The sequence below is a fragment of the Sorex fumeus genome, unplaced genomic scaffold (genome assembly GCF_029834395.1).
Source record: "Sorex fumeus unplaced genomic scaffold, SorFum_2.1 ptg000061l, whole genome shotgun sequence".
NCBI classification, from domain to species: domain Eukaryota; kingdom Metazoa; phylum Chordata; class Mammalia; order Eulipotyphla; family Soricidae; genus Sorex; species Sorex fumeus.
Window position 1 is genome coordinate 53,793,475 of NW_026606118.1, and position 22,509 is coordinate 53,815,983.

Sequence of the window (22,509 nt, forward strand, 5' to 3'; positions counted from 1 at the left end):
TGGCCACATGCAAGACAAATGCCCTACCCACTGTGTTATCACTCTGGCCCCTCTTTAGACTTTTTCAGTTGAGATTCAGTCAATTCCAGGATCAGCAGACAAAGTTCTGCCAAGAACATTGAATCTTTCGTCTTTCACATTCATCACCCCCATGTAGCCTCTCTCTGCATTCCTTGGTAGGGGCCTTGGTGCCCTGAATCCTGAAGAACCTAGTGACTTAGAATGGGGGTAAGGGACATAATCCACCACCATGCTCTATTTGCCTGAGGACTCTCTTTAAGCAACTCGCCATCCTAACATATACCAGAATTCCCATTTATTTCCTCGTGAATGAAAAAAAAAACTTACTGGGGACTTAGTTTGAAACCGAATTCCACCTGCAGAGTCTGTGTAACATTGCATAAACCACCTGATTTTAGTTGAAAGTAAGTTATTATTTAGCTGACTATTGCTTTATCCTTTGGGGGGGGGGGGTGTGCCGCAAAACCACTCTCCGGTGCACGGAGATGGCCCTAGGATCCATAGGTGCAGGGAAGGACTGACCAAATGAACACAAGACACAAGAGACAGAGTGCAGTTTAGAAACAGAGAGAAAAAGGGACAGAACTTTATTGGGGGCTACAGGCTGTTTATATAGGGTCAGGGCCGGGGCAGCCCAGTCAGGAGCAGAAGCAATATAACCATACATGTTAAGGTCAGCAACCTAACAAGAGCTTTACCTAACATTCAAGGTAAACATTTGTACATCAAAGGGTCTTATGGCAGTAGGTGCATCCTGAGCTTTACATTTGCATATTAAAGGGTCTTAGGGCAGTAGATGCATCCTGGAGGTTACTATAGATAAGGCCAGATAAGATAACTGTCAGCCTGATGTTATGTGGGTATAGATCAGGCATCCGCTGAGGTCAGGAAGCCCTGGGAGACTGTCACCAATGTCTGTTCCAAGCAGTTCCTAACATGGGAACCACAGCTAGGGTCTATGAGAGGGCTCTTGGCTTCCCACAATCCTTCAATTCCTTCAATGCCTAGAGGACCATCGAGTTTCCCCTATCAAGTATTTTCTCTTCCAGAGAGGTGGAATGTGCTCTTTCAAGATTGTTAGGGAAAACCCAGCCTCTTTTTGAATATGTTGATACCAGTGTGTAGTATTGGTGGTTCACACTTAGTTGTGACTTAATGAACACAAATTCCAGTGCTAGCATCAACATGCTAAGCTCTCCAGCAAATACCTTTTGTGTGGAACATTTCTTTCATTCCAATGCTTAATTGTTTCCTTCCACTCAGGAACCTATCACTGCATATTTCGATATAAGAATTCATATAGTATCACCACCAAAGATGTCACCGTTCACCCGCTGCCTCTGGAATCGGACATCATGATTGATCCTTTGGAAGTTGCAATTCCATGCAAATCTTCCCATTATTTTAAGTGTTGTATAGAGGAGGATGAAAACTACAAAGTAACTTTTCAAGTGGATTCCTTATTCTTTCCTGCTGGTAAGGTGCCAACTGCAAAATTGTTATGGGCATATTATTGCAACGGTGTGGCGTCTTGAAATTTTCTCTTAAAACAGGGGTCAAGAAGCACAGAGATTGCATCAGAGACAGAATATAACAGAGGGAACCCTCAGGAGGCTATATTTCCTTGTGTCTTACTGTAGAGAACTAGTTTGTGGTCAAATCTTGAGTATGAGAAGGTGTAGGCCATTATTTTTAGTGAGAGCTGTTGAAAACAGTATGAACAAGGTAAAGGTAAAGGCCCTTCCGTTGATCGTCGATTTGCTCGAGCAGGCCCAGTAACGACTCCATTGGAGACTTTGTTGTTACTGTGTTTGGCATATCGAATACTCTTGGTAGCTTGCCAGGCTCTCCGAGAGGGGCGGAGGAATCGAACTCGGGTCGGCCATGTTGGCCGCTTGTAAGGCAAACGCCCTACCCGCTGTGCTATCGCTCCAGCCCTCAATTATTTCCTCAATTATATCCTCAATGTAGTAGACTAGATACTAGATAGTTTGATAGTCCTTTCCTTTTTTACAAAAAAAAAATGCTTCCAAATGAGCAGTTAAATATGCAATGAAGTAAGAAAAACAACTAAGAGCCAAAGACAAAGAGAAAATCTTGGGTCTTAGTTGAGGGTATTTATCATAATCAGAAATATAGGGCACTGAGTTATAACGTTCTAAAAAACAATACTTCACTTTTGACTGGTACTCATCAGCACCCTCAAAGAATAGTAGGCTCAGTAATACACCAAAATATAAGATTTACATGTCCTCATCAATGGATAGACAAAATATCCCCTAAAAAATGTAACTCTCACCATTTGCATTCAAACTACTTAAGTGGTTTTGAAATGCCAGACTGAGTAATAGTCAACTTCAAGTGACTTATTGATATCTTCTCTTTTTTATTGAATCACTATGAGATATAGTTACAAAGCTTTCATGTTTGAGTTTCAATCATACAATGATCAAACACCCATCCCTCCACCAGTGCACATTCCCCACCACCAATATCTCCAGTATTCCCTCTTTCCAACCCTCCCCCTGCCTCCACGGCAGACAGTTTCCCCCATACTTTCTCTCTACTTTTGGTCATTATGGTTTGCAATACAGATACTGGGAGTTTATCACGTTTGGCCCTTTATCTTTCAGCACACATCCCCCATTCGAACGATTCCTCCGATCATCATTGTCTTAGTGATCCCTTCTCTATTCTATCTGCCTTCTTCCCCAGCTCATGAGACAGGCTTCCAAGTATGGGGCAATATTCCTGACCCTTGTGCCCTTGTATCCTTGGGTGTTAGTCTCATATTATGTTATTTTATATACCACGAATGAATGCAGTCCTTTTATGTCTGTCCCTCTCTTTCTGACTCATTTCACTTAGCATGTTACTCTCCATGTTCATCCACTTATAAGCAAATTTCATGACTTCATCTCTCCTAACATCTGCATAGCATTCCATTGTGTAGATGTACCTAAGTTTCTTTAACCAGTAATCTGTTCTCAGGCACTCAGGTTGATAGCTTCTAATGACAACTGGCAGGACCAAATTCAAATGCTTTTTCTGGATTCAATGTCTCCTCAAATCCAGATGCTAAGAATTCTTTTTTGTTGTTAGAACAATTTTTCAGGTATTTATTGGTCACATATATATATATAGATATAGATATTTATTTTATCTTCCTTTTCCAGTGTTACTTTGTATATTTTTCTTTTTCTAATTAATTAATTTTTTTACAAAGCTGTTCATGATTGGATTTCAGTCATACAATATTCCAATGCCCATCCCTCCACCAGTGTACATTTCCCTGCACCAATAACCACAGGTTCCCTCCCATCACTCCCCACCCCCTACCCCCTCCCTGCCTCTATTGAAGGCACTTTTATTTTATGTCTCCTTTTGGGGACTGTGGTTTGCAATATTGATACTGAAAGGTTATCCAGAATATCCCTTAACCTAATTTTAACCTTCAGATCTTGTCCAGAATGATCATCCGCAGCTATTATTGTCATATTGGTCCCTTCTCTATCTTAACTGCCCTCAGCCCCACACAAAATTATGGCTAGTTCCAACCTTTAACTAGTCTTCCTAACCCCTGTTTTCCCTGGCCATAAATATTCTTCTTCTACTATGTATATTTTTACATACAACAAATGAATGCAGTCATTCTACATCTGTCCCCTTCCATCTGGTTCATTTCACTCTATGCTAAGAGTTCTTATAGATTATGAGCTCATGGCACCAAATCTCAAAACACAAACACTTTCATAAGGGATTTCAAACTCACTTATCTCTTTTAAAGACATTTTTTCAGTGGTGAACACACAGGAGCAACAAAAAAGAGATTTCAGATCTGAGGCATATGTGTTAGTATCAGAAGGGTTTGTAGAGTAAAAGAGGGTGCATCAGACTAATATTAAATATCTAAATGAGTACCATATATCAAAAGAACACTGGAAGTTCATAAAAGCAGGGACTCAATAAAGATTAGAGAGATTTGATGGAAGTTGATGCTGGTGGTGGGATTGGCGTCGAAATATTACATACCAAAAACTCAATTATCAATAACATCGTAAATCAGAGTTCAAAGACTAGAGAATTCTGTGAAGGTTGCATAGGGAAGCAATTTAATTGAAGCAATTCAATCAAACATTTCAAAATTGAGGGGTTCTATGGGCCAGATTCTGAGCTCATCATTAAGAAATTCAAGAATAAATAGCATCAGGATATTTATCTCCCATACACTAGAGAAGACAGACCCATTAACAGGTGATTGTAATACACGTGGTATGAGTGGAAGAGGCTAGACACCTAGGAAGTTGTGGGATTGAGACAGAAAGAGGGCATGTCTGATTGTCTAAAATAGTTTGGGCACAGATATGACATCATAAATGGTGGAGGGCAAGTTTGAGCTTTCAAATAAAGGTAACATCACTTCTACAAGTTTGAAGTCAAAAAAGAGAAACCACATTTAAAGTGCAGCACTGCTAGGAAATTAGTACCTATATATGCTCAAGTCATTTTAACGAAATGTGTACTTTGGATACTAATGTGGTAACTTCTTTCTCTAATTCCACCTTAGCAAAAGAAGTCATTGGAAAGCAAGTGTGCTACAAATACAACTTCAGAGCAAACTCAGCCTCCTGGTGTCACAAAGATGTTGATGTGTTCTGTCACTTTACCAACGGTGCTAATAATTCAGTTCAAAGCCCCCCTATGAAGCTTCATCTGGCTTCTGGTGAGAGCATTCTAAATTACTTCATAGTGCTATAGTTGTAAGGATTCATTTATTCATTCATATACACACAACCCATTATCTATAAGCCAATCGATATATGCTGAATACCTTTCTAACTAAGAATGGGGAATTTTAAAAAATGCCTTTTTCTTGCCTAGCAGACAGAGAAGACGTAATACAAAATCTCATCATGTATAATGTGGTAAATGGTGAACTTAGAGAAATGGTGGGTAATCAGAAAAGTGTGCCAGGTTGAACTGTCCTGGTATTAGATTGGAAGGAAATGACCAAGGAAATGATCAGATGAAGTAAAATTACATCTAAATCTAGGAGGCTGAGCTCTTCAAGTGTCAGGTTAGAGTGGATAGTTTCTGCAAGAGACTGGGGCCCCTATGAGGTTTCCACCAAAGAAAGGTGGCCCTGTTAACATTGCTTCTCTCAGACAGAATTACATGAAAATAACTCATATCTAAAACCTAGATAGCTTTCTTTCCCACCTCTGTCATCACTGAACCCATTTCCCTTGCACAATATTCTTAAGGTAAATGTCTTAATTTGGGGAGACATTTCTGCAAGAGTCCATGCCAATGAGCTCTCATCAGGAGCTGCCGAGGACCATGTGGATAAATGATGACCTTGGGCTTCTACCAGATACAGTTCCCTTCTCAAAACCTTCCCAGTCACAGAATTACTAGCACCTAAAGGATTCATGACTTTATTACCAACCTTGGCTGAGTTACTATTTGTTGTCCTTCAACAAATAGTGGGCTTTCAACTAAATCCTGGAGACTAGATAGGAAGCAATGTGGAGTCCCATGTTGCTCTGAGTAGTGGTTCCTTTCATCAGACCTATTTCTCTATGAACACCCAAGGTTACCTCTTTGTTAACCACTCACCAACCCTATTATCATACCAGCTTACCTCAGGTATGAACATGTTTTATCCACTTGTTGCTTTTCTCTCTCAATATTTTATGCAATGGCTAAGATCTCAATGAATGGTGAAAGAGTTCTGTATATCACTGGAAGTACCCTTGGGGATTAGAAGTTCTGAAACAATTATCTTCCGATTCAAATCTGGTCTTGAGTGGTGGTGAAATAATCACAATTAAGGGAAATCAGAGGAGATGAATGTTTACAAATACTGACTGGAAGTGTCGGATCATGGATTCCTGGAATTGTTAACAAAAATTATATCTTTGGATTAAAGCACTGATTCTCAGTCTTGACTACATTCTAAAATCACTGGGGAAGTGTAGAAAACTCTAATAATTAAATCCTAGTCAAGAAATTCCTCCTTACTTAAGACTGGAGTGAACCTGGATGTGAGCATTTTTCAGCTTCCTCCTCAATGATTCTAATGTGTCAGCAGAGTCTTTTTGGATTTAGGCATTGCTTTTCTCAGACTTTTGGTAAACTGAGTATCTCTTATCTGGAACACACATTGAGTTTTTGTTTTTCTGTTTTTAACTCTGATTTGACAGACATCAGAGAGAATATTCTCAGGGATTGGAGATAAATTAAAGTCATATTTTTATGAAAAACAGTAAGGGGCTTGGAAGATGAGCAAAATAAATAAATGAGATAACTATCAAAGTAAAAATAAAGAATTTAAACATCAAGTTTTTCCTAGGCTTTTTCTACCTTATCTATTTTCCTTTCTTCTCTCCTTTCAATTGTTTCTTTGATTTCCATGTTTCCAATACAGAGGAGAAAATCGCATGCCAAGATCCCATAATAGGTGTTGGGGAGCCTGGGAAAGTCATCCAGAAGCATTGCCAGTTCTCAAGTGTTTCCAGAGGTCCTGGTGGTCCCATTGGTGGCATCATGACTTACAAATGTGTAGGTTCCCAGTGGAAGGTGAAGAGGAATGACTGTGTCACGCCTCCAATCAACAGTCTTCTCCGACAGGCCAAGGTGCTCCTTTACCCATTTACTCTGGGCTCTCAGTGGGGAGATTTGTCTGATTCATCTTGATTCCCATCACTTAGGGAAACGGGTTTGCGTTTCTATTAAATCTGCTTTTAGGGGTTGGAGCGATAGCAGGGCGGGTAGGGCATTTGCCTTGCACATCGCCGACTCAGGTATGATTCCCAGCATCCCATATAGTCCCCCAAACATAGCCAGGAGTAATTCCTGAGTGCAGAGCCAGGAGTATCATAATGCCTCAATAGTCCAAGTCATATAGTTTAACACATAGTTGGATTTCATTATGTTTATGTCGAAATAGATCAACCAAATGGGACTAGAATACACTAGAAAGCTCTATTTCCGCTGAAAATATATCTTGGTATAAAGAATTAAAGTCAGGGAATAATATTGAATCCAAGTTACAATTTTTTCTCTCTATTAGGGTAACATAAATCCCTGATGCATTATTCACTAAAGATGAAGGGTTTTTATTTTTTCAGTTTTTGGTCATAACCAATAATGCTCAGGGATAACACCTGGCTTTGAACTCACGAATTACTTCTGGTGGTGCTTGGGATACCATATGGGATGTTGGGTATTGAACATGGGTCGCCACATGCAAGACAAGAGTCCTACCTGCTATATGATCTCTCCAGTCCTTGATAAAGCTTTTATGTCAGAGCTAATTTTTACTAGCAAAAATAAAAGTCATATATGTATAACTACCAGGGTTACATTCACTGTCAAATTAGAAACCAAGGTTTTTTCTATCTTCTTTACTCTGACAAACAATATGCTTTGCACATAGTAAGTATTCCATTGAATTTGGTGTAAGACAACACATAACAGAAGATAAATAGATAAGAACAAATCAGTATCATTCTTTTCTTCAGGTTTTCTTCTAAGAATGATAAGATCATCAGATCAGGATCTGGTTATCTGAACCTGTCACTATTTGCTATAACTTTCTTCAAGTGTTTCTTGCATGTTTATTATAACTTATGAAATGTCAAAAGTCTCTGCCTATGTACAAATTAAGTGCCAGGCAAAGTTTACTTCTTTTGATGGAAATAAAACAATATTCTTCTAAGACATGGCAGCAAGCTCTACTGTAAATGAGAGACGTAGGTTCATTGCTTGTTCAGTACTGTAGGAAACCTCTTAGGATCAAAGGCGTCTCAGACTTGTGAAAATGAAAGGTCAATTTTTTACTGAAATGCTTATTTTTTAAATAATTGTACTGTTTTACCCTTGAAAAAAAGATTCCTCCATCGGAGATAATAAAAACAAAGTACTGAGAAATAGGCCTTGGAGCACAGCACTTATCTCATGGTCCCCATATTTATATTGGGGCAAGTATTTAAGCATTTCTGGGCAATGTCAGAAATAAACAAATAAAATCAGCTTTTCTTTTCTTTTTTGATTTTTGGGTCATACCCGGCAATGTACAAGTAAGATATTTCCACTAACTGTGAAGACCAGTGTATTTATATAGACAGCAAGTCATAAGATTGACATGCTTTACAACTCCCTTTTTATGTCTAATCTCTTACTCACTTTGAGGAGACCATAGTAATAGTTAAAATAATAAATACTCTTATAGGATATACTTGAGGGATGAGGGTAAATATAAAATACAGATTTGTGAAAGAGCTTAGTTTGTTTTCGTCAGTGGGCTGTTGGGACAGTTTGTTTGCTTATCTATTTTGGCTTTTGTTTTGATAGGCTTTGATCAAGAGTCCCTCTCAGGATGAAAAGCTCCCTATATATCTAAAAGAACTTTCAATTAGCACTGCCAACAATGAGCATGAGGTCACCTCATCTCCAGGGAGTTTGGGAGCCATCGTTAACATTCTTGATTTGCTCTCAACAATTCCAACTGAAGTGAACTCAGAAATGATGATGGTAAGTTTAAATCTTACAGGAATTTGGGATCTCAGCTTTTAACCTCTCAAGGCCTACAGTCAAAAATCATAGCTTTCCCCAGTGTAAATTTTTATCTATATTCTCCAAGCAAAATTATGACATTAGAGTTACACAATCTGTACGGCCATTTTTTAGGGGACCAGGAAGTGGTACCCTAAATTATTAAGCACTGTAGAACTGTAGTGCTGTCCTCCCATTGTTCATCGATTTGCTCAAGCGGGAGCCAGTAATGTCTTCATTGTGAGACTTGTTGTTACTGTTTTTGGCATATCGAATACACCACAGGTAGCTTTCCAGGCTTTGCCTTGTGGGTGGAATATTCTCAGTAGCTTGCTGAGCTCTCCAAGAGGGGTGGAAGAATTGAACCCAGGTTGGCCACATGCAAGGCAAATGCTATACCCTCTATACTATCACTCCGGCCCCTAAATTATTGTTAATTAGCATAAATTATCATAAATTATTTTAAAATTATTAAGTGGTACCCTAAATAATCATTACCAGTATTAATTTGAGATCTTTGTTTCCAGAATTAAATTGAGAAAAAACCCTTAATGGTTTGCTTATTTCAGTGATTAAAATAGCATATATACATATCTGCTTTCTAGGAAAATTAGGAATAAAAGTTTTCAGTTTTGGTACCATATTTTCTTTTTTTAAAAAAATTTTTACTAGTGAAACACCATGAGGTACAGTTGTAGACTTACAAATTTTTGTGCTTGGGTTTCAGTTATACAATGATTGAGTACCCATCCCTCCACCAGTGCCCATTCCCCACCTCCAATGCTCCCAGCATCCCTCCCACCCACTCCCCACCCTCCCATCCTACCACACCCCTGTGGCAGGGCATTCCCTTTTGTTCTCTCTCTCCTTTTGGGTGCTGTGGTTTGCAAAAGAGGAATTGAGTTGCAATCATGTTTGATCCATAGTCTACTTTCAGCATGCATCTCTCATCCTGGGAGGATCCTCCCAACACCCTTTATTTGGTGCTCCCTTCTCTATCTGAGCTCCCTTTTCCCCTAGCATGTGAAGTCTCACAATCTTAAAGACTTATCCTCTGCTAACTTTCTGACTTTAGAAGGCAGGTCACAGATTCTTAGAGCTGCTGCTCCCTCTTTTTTCTTTCCTCTTTACCTGTTAACTATACTCACTCAAGCAGTTTCCAGGGAGATTTTTTTTCATTCTTTTTTTTTTTGATAAAAATAATTTGATTTGATCTCATGTCATATCCATTACAGCGTATTCTCTCCACGGTCAATGTCATCCTTGGCAAGCCCATTTTAAATACCTGGAAGGAGCTACAGCAAAAACAGGCCCATCAGAGCTCACAGCTACTGCACTCAGTGGAAAGATTTTCCCGAGCCTTACGACCAGAAGATGGAAATGATTTGCTCATCTCTCAACCTAATGTGCAGATGAGGGGTATCATAGTCAAATCTGACCCCAAACCCTACACCCAGAGATTTGTTTTCTCAAAATCTAATCTCTGGGGCAACGTGGCCATTGACGAGTGTCAACTGAAAAACTTGGAACCAGATTCTTCTATTGTCACAGTGGCTTTCCCAACTCTCAAAGCCATCCTTGGCCAGGACAGTCAGAGGGAGAATTCTGCAAATAGCCTAGTGATGACAACCACCGTTAGCCACAATATAACCAACTCATTCAGGATCTCTATGACTTTTAAGAACAACCATCCATCTGTTGGAATTCCAAGCTGTGTCTTCTGGAACTTCAATCTTGCCAACCAAACTGGGGGATGGGACACCACTGGTTGCTATGTTAAAAATATTGATACGGACAGCATCTCCTGCAGCTGTGACCACCTCACATCATTCTCCATCCTCATGTCCCCTGATTCCCCAGATCCTGGTTCCCTCCTGAAAGTATTGCTGGATATTATTTCCTACATTGGCTTGTGCTTTTCCATCGTGAGTTTAGCAGCCTGTCTAGTGGTAGAAGCTGTGGTCTGGAAGTCAGTGACCAAGAACCGGACTTCCTATATGCGTCACATCTGCATAGTGAATATTGCTGCCTCTCTTTTGGTGGCTGACATCTGGTTCATCGTGGCCGCTGCCATTCATGACCATCACTATCCACTCAATGAGACAGCCTGTGTAGCCGCCACATTCTTTATCCACTTTTTCTACCTCAGCGTCTTTTTCTGGATGCTGACCCTGGGTCTCATGCTCTTTTATCGCCTGGTTTTCATCTTGCATGATGCCAGCAAGTCAATTCAGAAGGCACTTGCATTTTCTCTTGGGTATGGCTGCCCTCTCATCATCTCAGTCATCACCGTGGGAGCCACCCAGCCACAGGAAGTCTACATGAGAAAGAATGCCTGTTGGCTTAACTGGGAGGATACCAAGGCCCTGCTGGCCTTTGTCATCCCGGCTCTGATCATCGTGGTGGTAAATGTCACTGTCACAATAGTGGTCATCACCAAGATTCTGAGACCTTCTGTTGGGGACAAGCCAAGCAAGCAGGAGAAGAGCAGCCTCTTTCAGATTAGCAAGAGCATTGGGGTCCTCACGCCCCTCTTGGGGCTCACATGGGGCTTTGGTCTGGCCACTGTGATCCAAGGAAGCAATGCTGTGTTCCATATTGTGTTCACCCTCCTGAATGCCTTCCAGGTAAGTTCTGCAGTAAGAGACTCTCGGGAAGTATCTAGGCTGCTGGGACAGCTTAATGATAGAAACACAAACAGAGGTAGGAATGGGAAGGGATTTAGTCCAGAAGAGGTCTTGACCCTAACGAGTGGTAATTATGAGAACTCATTGAGATAGAGAGGGTATTTTCCTCTGTTCCAATGGAACCTTATGACTTTTATCACCTGCAATATAATTTTGTTGCATATGTGACTCTATTCTAAACGCCCTGATTATAAAAGTGGGGGGAAAGTTCCTTCTCTACACTGGATTTTGCTAATTATCCGGTATTCTCTTTATACATTCTCTTATCTCCAAACTGGAAAGATCATTATTAAACCAGCTAATTACTCTAGTTAACTTCCACAGAGTATTTAGTGAGCTCTGTTTTTGTGAACTCGAGCTCATGGATGGCATATGTTTTCTATATCCACCCCTAGATCCTAAAAACCTTGTCTCAGAGTAAGTGCTCAAGAGCCATTTGATGAATGCAATGAAAGTTATGTACATGGTATGTTTTCTGGAAAATTTGCAAGAGAATGAAAGAAAAAAATGATCTCCATAAGATAGACATGCTCCATCTTACTAAAATGAAAAGGATACCATCTTTACTGTAGCAGATAAAATAAGCCAAATAGCTAGAAGCACTTTCATAGAGAGACAGGAAGTAAACATGTCATTCTGACCTATCTAATAGAGGGCTGGTAAGCACAGGTCCTCATGAGTCAACAAGTCAGGGGGCCCCGAGGTAAAGTCGAAACAACATCCCCTGGACGTTCCTGCCAAAATCATGCAAATCTTAATTTCTTCTCTTGGTCCATGGCTTTAAAATAGAAAGTTTATGCCTAGTGACAAATGACATAAAATGTCTTGATACAGTGGAGAGATGGTTCCATTCTGTACCTGAGGTCTTCATCACAGCTTCGTGGGAGTTATGAAAACATGTACTGCAGCACTGTCCTCCCATTGTTCACGATTTGCTTGAGTGCGCACCAGTAACGTCTCTAATGTGAGACTTGTTGTACTGTTTTGGCATATCGAATATGCCAGGTCGGCTGCCTTTAAGGCAAACACCCTACCCTCTATGCTATCGCTCCAGCCCTGCTTTGAGAACATAAAAAAAGTATTTAATAAAATAACCTGTCCTTACAGGAAGGAAATAAAAAATATCCTTATAGTTTTATAAGATTTCAGGTCCCTTAGTGGGGTCCAACTACATTGCTTTCAGTACTTTTTTCTTCTGGATTTAGCCCCCAAATGCAAATTAAATGCCAGATGAATAATACTTTTCATTTTAATGAGTGAAAAACTATGATTAAACTGCAGTTTCCTCAATTATTTTCTTAGGGATTATTCATTTTACTCTTTGGATGCCTCTGGGATCAGAAGGTAAGAACACTGACAGTTTCATATACTTAGAAAAATCTAAAATGCTATGACCTGTTGAACTTATGATCCTTCCTTCCTTCCTGCCTTCTTTCTTGAGTATTTTAATTGTTTAAATGATTTTTTGGTTTATCATATAATTACATATAGTTGGAAAAGTGAATATGCGCTATTATTGCTTTCAGTTAATGTTAGAAGCATTCATAATTTTACTGGAAAAAAACTTAGAGGATTGCAGACTTTCCTTATTTAGTTGTATGCTTACTTATGATATTTTAACAGATATGACATTAAAACACCATATAATTCTTATTTAATTTGTCACCTCTATATATTAAATTACTGCCAGCATAAGTTGAATTTCCATTTACCATCATATATCAATACCATTTACCACGGCTTCTTTTAAATGTTGCAGGTACAGGAAGCCTTGCTGAATAAATTTTCTCGATCAAGATGGTCTTCACAACACTCAAAGGTAAGTCTTTCCCATGCAGAAACTTTTAAATGTTCATCTTCCCACAACTATTTCTAGCATAGTTTATCCTATTTCATTTTCTTCCCCCCTCTTTCTGCCTATTAAATAGTCAGGGTGCTATTATTAATCTGTCCCCACATCTCAAATGGCGATTCAAACAACACAGATACTATCAACTGGAGGATAAAGTAAATTTTTAATGAGAAATAGTCTTCTGGAGAAACTCAAGGCAAGAGAACCCACAAGTTGAAGAATCATGATGAATAGAATTTTCTGTGATATAGAAATCTGTCACAAAGTGACTAGAGCCCTCAAATGGGTTTATTTCCATGTGTCAAAACTTACTGTAGCCCTCTCAAATAGTAGAACTTGTGTTTGAAATTAATTTTCCTAAGACTGATGATGAGATTCTCCTGGTTCAAGTTGACTCTCTTAATTGGTTTGTTGGAAGTAGGAAGATGCACCCTTTAGGAGTCTCACCTGGAGGGGTCTGAAAGAAGACAATGGCCTCTAGAGGGAAGAAAACACATCCTCCCAGAGTTCAAAATAGGGCCTTGGTCTAATGCATTTGATAATTATCTCTCTCTTTTTTTAAATACATCTGATAACTGTCTCTTTTTTCTCTTTTTTAGTCAACATCTGTAGGTTCCTCTACACCTGTATTTTCTATGAGTTCTCCAATATCAAGAAGATTCAACAATTTATTTGGTAAAACAGGTATGTAGTGACGTCTAAATGCCTCTGGGTTGACACAGTGAATTCTGGTCCACTTTCCCACTGATGTCATTGACTTGCAATGGTCTCCTTTGGGAAGGAGATTAACTATAGGAACTTATATTTTTCCAAATGACCAATAGGCTTTTAGAGGGAGCAAATGCTATAGTGGACAACTAATCACAGTAGGAAGAGCAATTGAGAATCTAGACAAGTCTTTGAAGAGCTGTCTGTCAAAACTACAGCAACCGTAAAAAATAGGTGTTGTAAGTTGTTGACCTTGTCAAACACAAAGTGTTTTCCTATTCATATCAATGGAAACAGGTCATTCAAGTTTCTGAGTTAATGCACAGCAAAGTATAAACATACACTTAGAAAATTCAACTGTAAGAAAAAAGAAAAAAGAGGAAAATTCAACTATAAGATCTCATGCTGTGGATATCTTTTCCTGTGTTTTTTTTTTCTTTTTTCCTTGCTTTTTAAAATTTTACTTTGCTTGTTTTCCACAGTGGCATTTATCATCAAACTGCATATATAAGGGGTGGCCCAAGTTAGCCCTTTTATTAGCAACATGCACAGTTAAAGTTTCTACCTTGAAGATGTAAAATTTAAGATTCCAATGTTGTAGAACAATGGCCTCAGCTATTCTGGCAACTAAAATCCCTGTCCATGACACCACTCCCTCTAATAAAATAATCACTTCAGCTTCTTGCAACCAAGAACATTTTGAAATGTGTGACCTAGAAATGTGTCAATATCCTAGGCCACGGATTTTCATATAAAAGCAAGTTTGGGGAATAGCTATTCATTGTTAAAAGTCCAGAGGCCTTGTATTACTTTCTTCCACTTGATCTTTGTTCATGAAACCACCTTCACTTTTGAAAAGCTATTAATTTGGCTCTGCTGTGACATGAGCATGTCTTTGTGGGTGTATTAGCATTGTCGCATTGGCTAGAACTGACACAAGAACATCTTAAAAATTTGCACTAAAGTAAAAATGATGAAAACAGTGAAATGAATCTAAGAAATCAAAATATGCAACTATAAGTAAAATGTGTTCCTTGTTACTGAATCACACTCATAAAAGTTGAATTGAAAAAATAAATAAGAGTTGGATTGGAGCTCTGTTTCCAAAGTACCAACATCCGTGGTTCCTATCCCTCATGGGCCAGCAGTAGCCATTCAGGGGTCACTTGTAGGCGCCCTATCCTGTTGAAGGGGTCCATAATCATTGTAACTTTGGTTTATGTTGTCAGCAGCCCCAATGAACCCCTCAGGCAATGATGGAAACCCTGTTAGCAGTGAGAGTTCGCCAATTTGATGGTAGGGTGGCCACTGTGTCCTTTCTCCTGCCCAATACACTGGCCCCACTCTCCTGCGCTGACACAAGCCCGCAGGCTCACTCAGACCTCCTCTGGGCTGCCTTCTTTTCTGTGCTCTAGTTGGCATCTCCAGACTGGTGCTTCATTTCTGATCCTTCTATCTTTTTCTGATCTTCCCCTGTCATCTTGTCCTTTTTTTTCCTATTCCCCTCTTTCCACCTCACCTTCCGGCTCAGACTTCAGCCCTCTAAACTCTCACCCCCACCCTTTCCACATTCCTCAAAAGCTTCCCCACATCACCCCACCTCGAGGTGTTATGTGGGGAAGGGCCTCAGGGCCATGCATGTGGGAGCATGTGGACAAGGCCCGTGCACGTGGTGGCCTGTGGCAGGTTGGAAATTTCTCTGTCCTTTGTAGAAATCTGGCTGCTGGGATGACATGAAGTAGCTAGTGCTTGTCGGCTGCCACGCATGCTTGTGGAAAGAGCCTGGTGCATTCTCCGCACTTCCAGCGGGCGTGGGTTTGTTCCAGGCATGGCCAAGCTTACCTGACCCCTGAGGTAGAGTGCCCCCTTTCGGAGTTCAGGAGAGATGCAGCCCATAGCGGTAGGAGAATGCCCGTCTTGAAACAGCCGCTCTGTTTTTCAGGAACCTACAATGTTTCTAGCCCAGAAACGACCAGCTCATCCGTAGAAAACACATCCAGTGCTTATTCGTTGCTCAACTGAAAAGAGGAAAATTCAACGTGACTTTTGGCGACCAGTGGATGTTGTCTGAAAAAGAGATCCTTTCAAAGCAATGGCTGAAGTAATTTCTCAGCAAGCTTCTGAGAGCAGATGCTGAAAAGACCTTTTCCTTGGAGAAGAGATTTCTTTTGTAAAGACAGACTAAATGCAATTTTTACTTTTATTTTTTGCTGTCTTGCCCCTACCCCTGTGTAATACAAAATGTGTATAGTATTTAAGTGAAGTCCCATGTCCCCTTGGGCCCAACTTCTCTGTCTATATTGTAAAATAGAATTTTGAAGCGACATTTCACCTTTTTATACATTGGGCACAAAGATAAGCTTTGATTAAAATAAGTTAAAGGCTAAAGGCTAGAAAGTACTTCTGTGACTTCTTGAAAGTAAAACAGAAAAGAAAGAAAGAAGAAAAGATGTAGGAGGAAAAATAGAGAACTCTAACATTAATGGACCACACACTTTCATATTTCTGTTGTAATGAGCTAATATCATTACTCAATATGAAACATTGATGATTTCAAACTGGCTTAAAATTAAAACCTTTCCATCGGGAAAGTTTAGAAGACAGGGAAAAGGAGAGAGCAAGAGACAAAGGAAGAGAGATAGAGAGAGACAGAGACAGAGACAAAGAGACAGAGAGAAGAAGGCAGGAAAAAAATACAGAAATTGCACCAGCAGGTGAGTAATAATATTTACAAGAAATACCTGGAGGAAGCCATGATTGTGCTGATATTAAATATAGCTATATTACTTTTCAAGTTAAGGTCGAGTTAAATGGGGCCAGTGTGAAGACAACGTGATAAGCCCCCTTCAGCAGATCCAAGTGCTGACTATATTTTTTACCGTTTATCAGAAAAATCTTGTAGTTTGGTTTGTACCACACTTGGAAAATAAATAATGCATATTTTATATCGATTAATTGCCAGGTTTGATATATTGAACTGAAACCAGACTCCAATTGTCATATATTATTTTTAACAGCTTTAACCAGGTACTTCACTATGCATAATAGAATTCATTTTGATGATCATATAACCTTATATGTTATTCTTGTTATTGTTAATGTGGATTTAGTGGTTCTGGTGTGTTGTATAGCTTTTTTTTAAATATGTTAGTTCTTTTAGTCCTCAGGTTCCCAAACCAATACACATTGCAACTTTTAATGGTATAATTTGTGTTTATTCCAACCACTTGGAAATCTTCCAGAAAGAAGTTACATAGCCAGCTATTTTATGCTCTTAATGACATTTGATGATAGGGAATCAAATTCTTAAGGCTCTGATTGGGAATTTTGTGTGTGTGCATTTCATCAAATACAAGTATTTATTAAAGTTGCATCTATATTAAAGTTAATTATGTGCTGTACCTACAACAGTCATACATTCTAAATAGGTCTAATCCCAAGGAAGCAACAAGAGAGAAAAGCCATTAAAAGTCACTCCAGAAATATGGGCTTTGCAATCCAAAGAACTAATAAACTAAATGGGTCCAGATATCAGAAAGACTGGACCAAAGAAGCAGATTCCCAGTAGTCATCCATTTACTGAGATTCCAAAGAGTTTTCTCCAAATATTTTAATTATTTAAAACATCTTCCTTTTGCTAGTGATTTTAAAAATCTACATCTGGTTTCTCTTTCCTTCAGTGTGGTGTGAAAATAGAAACTGTAACATATGGATGGTAAATGACCTCTTGGTTTCTATATATTCACAAATGACAAAACATTGACTCTTACATTTGCCTGAACATTGTCACACCAAATCAAACTGAATAGTTGATGATATAAAGCCCCTTAGGGAAAGAATTCTTAGCCAATAAAATTGTCCAAGATAGAATAGATTTGGGGCAGGGCTGAGTACTGAGAAGACAGCATTAGAGGTAAAGGTGGAGGAGCTAGTAAATGAGCGGGTATTAAGGGGGAAATGAAAGAAATCAGAGAAATCATGACTCTGTCTGTTTTGGCTATTGCCATGAAATCCAGAAAGATGGAGGCAGGGTTATATGAGGTACAGTGTTAGGATGGTCTTCTTGTTCTGGTCAGCCAAGGAAAGCACTGCACTCAGGAGAAGGTGTGGTTCTCAATATTCAGAAACACAATGGGACAAGAAGTACTGGACTTCCACCCACTTCCGTAGGAATTCCTCAGGAATTGTGTTTACTGCTCCCTCGTAATGACAGGAACTTTCGGCAGAATTCCATAAGAGATGGATCTGCCCTGCCTACATTCCCTTACATTCCTATAGCATACATGCATAATGTACCCCTCACTCCTACCACAACCACACACACCCTCCTGAATGTGTATTTCCCACCATCCAGGTTATAATCTGGGATCCAAATTCCAGAAAACAAAATCTAAAGGAAATATTTAATCTTTCCCACCCAATTATAAGATACAGAGTCGAGTCACTGTTTTTGTTTGTTTGTTTGTGCCAAGAATATCCTAAAATAAGCAGTAGCACTCCACTGTCCTACCATTATTCATTGATTTGCTCGAGCGGGCACCAGTAACATCTCCATTGTGAGACTTGTTACTGTTTTTGGCATATCAAAAATGCCACGGTGGCTTGCCAGACTCTGCCGTGAAAATAAGTAGGAGACTTCAAAATGATAGAAAGCAGTGACTTTGTAAAGTTTGGCTCAGAGACTCATCAGCAATGATCATAAGGCAGTATTATATTTCTGTTGTGGGACAGAAGAGGAACAGAGGAGAAAGAAGGAACCTGGGATCTCTTGTTGGTGCAAAGAGAGCTACGAGATCGTAGAGTAGTCCAACACTGCCTAATGTTGTTGACACTGTGTGAATGTCATTGCCAGGGACAAAGATTTTCTTGCACGAAAGATTGTTTATTAAGTAAGATTCTTGCAAAGAGATGTGTGCTCATACTCTGAGGTTTTAAGGTTGCAACATTCAAAAAGGAGTGATTAATATAAACTACAGAAATATTCTCTGGAAATATTGTGAGTCTAGTGTAATACCTCTCTTGAGTGATTCGTGTATCTGTCTTCTTCCCTATTTCTATTTTTTTAAAGTACATTAAATAAAGAGATAGTATAGTAGGTAGTACGTTTTCCTTACATGCACTGACCCGAGCTTGATCCATGGCATCCCATATGGTCCCTCAAACACTACCAGGAGTGATCCCTGAGCACAGAACCAGGACTAAGTCCTGAGAACCACTATGTATGACCCCAAACAAAAAATATATTAAATAATATTAAATAATTAATACATATTTTTAATATTTTCACCCACATCCACCTTCTCTCCAGCTAACTTTAGTTTTATTGCCAATGTCCTCTGGTTTCTCTATTTTGCTGTGTGTGTTCACCAGTTGTACATCCATATCATTTGCATATGGGTAAAATCACCCAACATTTGCCCTTCTCCTTCTGACTTATTTCACTTCCCATAATTCCCTCAAGCTGGTTCCATTTTGTTGCAAATGGGAAAAAAGTCATCTCTTTTTAAATATCTGGATAGTATTCTATTGTTCCACATTTCCTCCACTTAGTCATTTATCAATAGATACTTTGCTTCCATAACTGGCTATTTTAAATAATACTGCAATTAATATTTGATTGGCATCACATTTGCATTATTTTTTATACTGTATAGATCTTCTCTCCATTTATTTTTGTTTACATGGAGATAAATAACATGTAAAGAGGTGAATAAAGGCCCACTGGATATTTCAGAATGTAGGCTCTTAAGAAAACCAAGGAAGACCCTGGGAAGGTACAGTCTTTCATGGTTTATGTAGAAAAACTCAAGAATATCTGTACTCAAATTTTTTAAAAATATTACATGAGAAGGATTACAGCAAATAGTAGGTGAGGGGTTATTCTAAGATGGTGAAACAGAAAGTCACAACCAGTGGAGAGGAGAAGGGGCAGTGAGCGTGGTCACAGAAATGCCATGAAGGGTCAAGCATGCATTCTGCAGCAGGTGAGGTCAAATGGGGTTCTGTACTCCACAATGAGACAGGCAACCATTGTGCAACAACAGAAGCTTGAGTCTTTGTATGTCCAAATTAAGGAGAGGGTTACCAAGGATAATCTTCCTTGTATATTTTCACCATGTCAGTGGAATGGTGTCTCATCATTTCAAAGATGTTTGCACTGAAATTAGGTTCTATAGGTTTATAAAATTATTACTTTGAAGTTTAAATCATGTCTTAGTAGAATGGCAGTATACAGCTATTTCTTTTCCGTGTTTATGACAATAAAATACATAAAATCTCCTAAAGGCTTCTTTGTTTTTTTAAAAAATTGAGGTAACACTAGCTAATGAATACATTTCAAGAGTACAGTGTAGACATTTCAAGAGTAGAGCGCAAGATTATACCTTTTCTAATGCTTTAAAGTGCCCACCAACAATCTCTAATAACTTTCACCAAACATCCAATCAATGATTTACAGCTATTCTTCCCACCCACAAGTCCTCTGCAAGACACATATCCAACCACCTTCCTCACTGGTAACCACCATTTTGTACAGAGTCTAAATGTCCTTTTTGTTTGATAATTTTCTTTGTTTCTTTATATTTCACATAGGACTGATAGAGTCTGGCATTTGTCTTTCTCCTTTTGATTTATTTAAATGAGCATGACCCCTCTCGTTTCATTCATATTGTCAGAATGCAAGATTTCATCATTTTATTTCTTCAGACTGAATAGCATTCTGTGATGTTCATATCACATCTTTTTTAGCTATTTGTCTAAATATTGTCTATCACATCTATTTAGCTATTTGGATACTGTGTAGAAAGCTGCAATGAACAGAGAGATTCATGTTGTATTGGAATAAATGTTTTTTTCTTCAGAGATACTTCTGTGGATTTTAACCACATAAAACTTTCATTTTATAAATTATCTACTCTTTTTCAATAGGCTATTTCTGCTATTTTATGTTTTTCCCAGGTCAATTAGAAACTAATCCCATTTTCTAGTGATTAGCCCCACCCATATTTCTGGGGGTGCAGGCAGGAGTGTAGAGGGCTGGGTTTTTCCAGAACCTCACAGCTGAGCTCATTGAGCTGACAGGACTGTTCAGATCTTTCTTTATACCACACACAATCCTGTGAAACACACGGAGCCCAGAAGTTTACAGAGGGTTGAAACAGGCATGTAAAACTTCTGGGACCAAACTGTTTGGAAATCAAACAAATGTCTATTCTAAGGATAGTGTGAGGATGGATTGGAATGTTCATTGTAAGCTGGAAACAAACCATGAATTCTGATGTTTTTTTTCTCAACATGGTACCGTATTTCTTGTACTGTTAAAAAGCATTCTCCCTCCCATAAGAGGCTTCAAAGCACGACCTTTGTTGTCACACAATTCCTATAGTTCCAAAGTTGGGGCATGAATTGACAGGGTTCTTTTCTCAAGGTCCCTCCAGAATGAGCTCAGATTGTCAATAGAAGTTGTGCTCTAATACAGATGTCGAGGCTTCCTCCAAGTCCAGTGGTCATTGACAATCCCATTCTTTGTCGTTACAAAACCAAAGCAACCAGCTCCTAGAAATCTCCAGCCATGTGTCTCTTCCTACAGGACCTTCATTTGCTTCCTCATAGGAGAGTTTCCATGCTAATCTGAATCTCAATGACATCAGTCTCAGACCCCTTATATCCTCCTTTAAGGGGCTTGCTTACCTAAGTAATTCCAGCCTATCCAAAATAATCCCCAAGTCAGGTAAACAGGGATTTGTTACATCAGAAAAATCCCTTCACCTTCACCATAGAATGTGGTTTACTCTCCAGAATTGAGAGTTTATAATATTCACAGGTCCTGCCCCTGGTCAAAGTGAGAGGACATTTTATTATCTAGTTCATTTGTGAGGTTGGGGAATCAAACTTAGGGCTTCATATATGCAAGGCAAGGACTCTACCACTGAGCTACATCTCCAAAGAAAATAAAGTCAAGGACTCAAGTTCTACATGGGGCATTAGTTATAGATCTGTGATCTATAAATGTTTCTTTTTCTATAATGGTCTCACTTGCAGGATCAGTGTTATAGCTTTTGGGCTGCAAAAACTCACATTATTGTGTCTGCTTTATAGGATAGCAGTTGCCCCACCCAGAAGGTCATATGAGCTGTGGAAATTCAGGAAAGGGCTGGTCAGAAACATTTAAAATATCCTAATGATAAAAAACAAAGATAGACCAGGGGGCCAAAGAGATAAAACAGAGGGTAAGGCATTTGCCTTGCATACAGGTCGATATGGGTTCAATATCCCATATGGTTCCCTGAACCTTGACAGAAGTGATTTTCTGAATAAGCCCTATGCACACCAGGTGTGCCCACCCCCCCCCTCCCCAAAAAAAGGGTTAGGAGGAAGAAGACTAGCCCAGGATCTGACAATTTACCTTAGAGTTACCTGTGTCTGTATCCAGCTAAAGTGACACCAGGAACTAATGGACACTTGAGATTTAGGCCAAGATCGAGACTTCAGCACAAAGGGGCCTATTCAGCTCCTAAGAGTATCTTCAGCTGGTCAGCCAGACCTTAAATGGAAATCCAAGGGCCCGAGAGACAGCACAGGCATAAGGCACTTGGCTGGCATGTAACTGACCCTAGTTTGATCTTAGATACCTAAGACAGTCCCCGAGCACACCAGGAACAATATCTGAGCATTGAGCCAAAT

General features: G+C 39.3%; 1 protein-coding gene across 5 annotated transcripts in view; it reads left to right on the forward strand.

The window, feature by feature from the left end:
* Positions 1–20,157, forward strand: part of ADGRF5 (adhesion G protein-coupled receptor F5) — a 122,410-nt gene extending 102,253 nt beyond the window's left edge. For 4 of the 5 annotated variants that reach the window (XM_056125949.1, XM_056125948.1, XM_056125951.1 and 1 more), the window contains 9 exons: positions 1,285–1,497; positions 4,589–4,744; positions 6,452–6,660; positions 8,380–8,559; positions 9,816–11,207; positions 12,570–12,611; positions 13,027–13,086; positions 13,719–13,803; positions 15,770–20,156. In XM_056125949.1, the coding sequence (XP_055981924.1) occupies positions 1,285–1,497; positions 4,589–4,744; positions 6,452–6,660; positions 8,380–8,559; positions 9,816–11,207; positions 12,570–12,611; positions 13,027–13,086; positions 13,719–13,803; positions 15,770–15,849 (2,417 nt within the window). In that variant the 3' untranslated portion in view covers positions 15,850–20,156. Of the gene's footprint in view, positions 1–1,284; positions 1,498–4,588; positions 4,745–6,451; positions 6,661–8,379; positions 8,560–9,815; positions 11,208–12,569; positions 12,612–13,026; positions 13,087–13,718; positions 13,804–15,769 lie in introns of all 5 variants that reach the window. The other variant, XM_056125950.1, reaches the window with a different exon arrangement.
* The last annotated feature ends 2,352 nt before the right edge of the window (positions 20,158–22,509 follow it).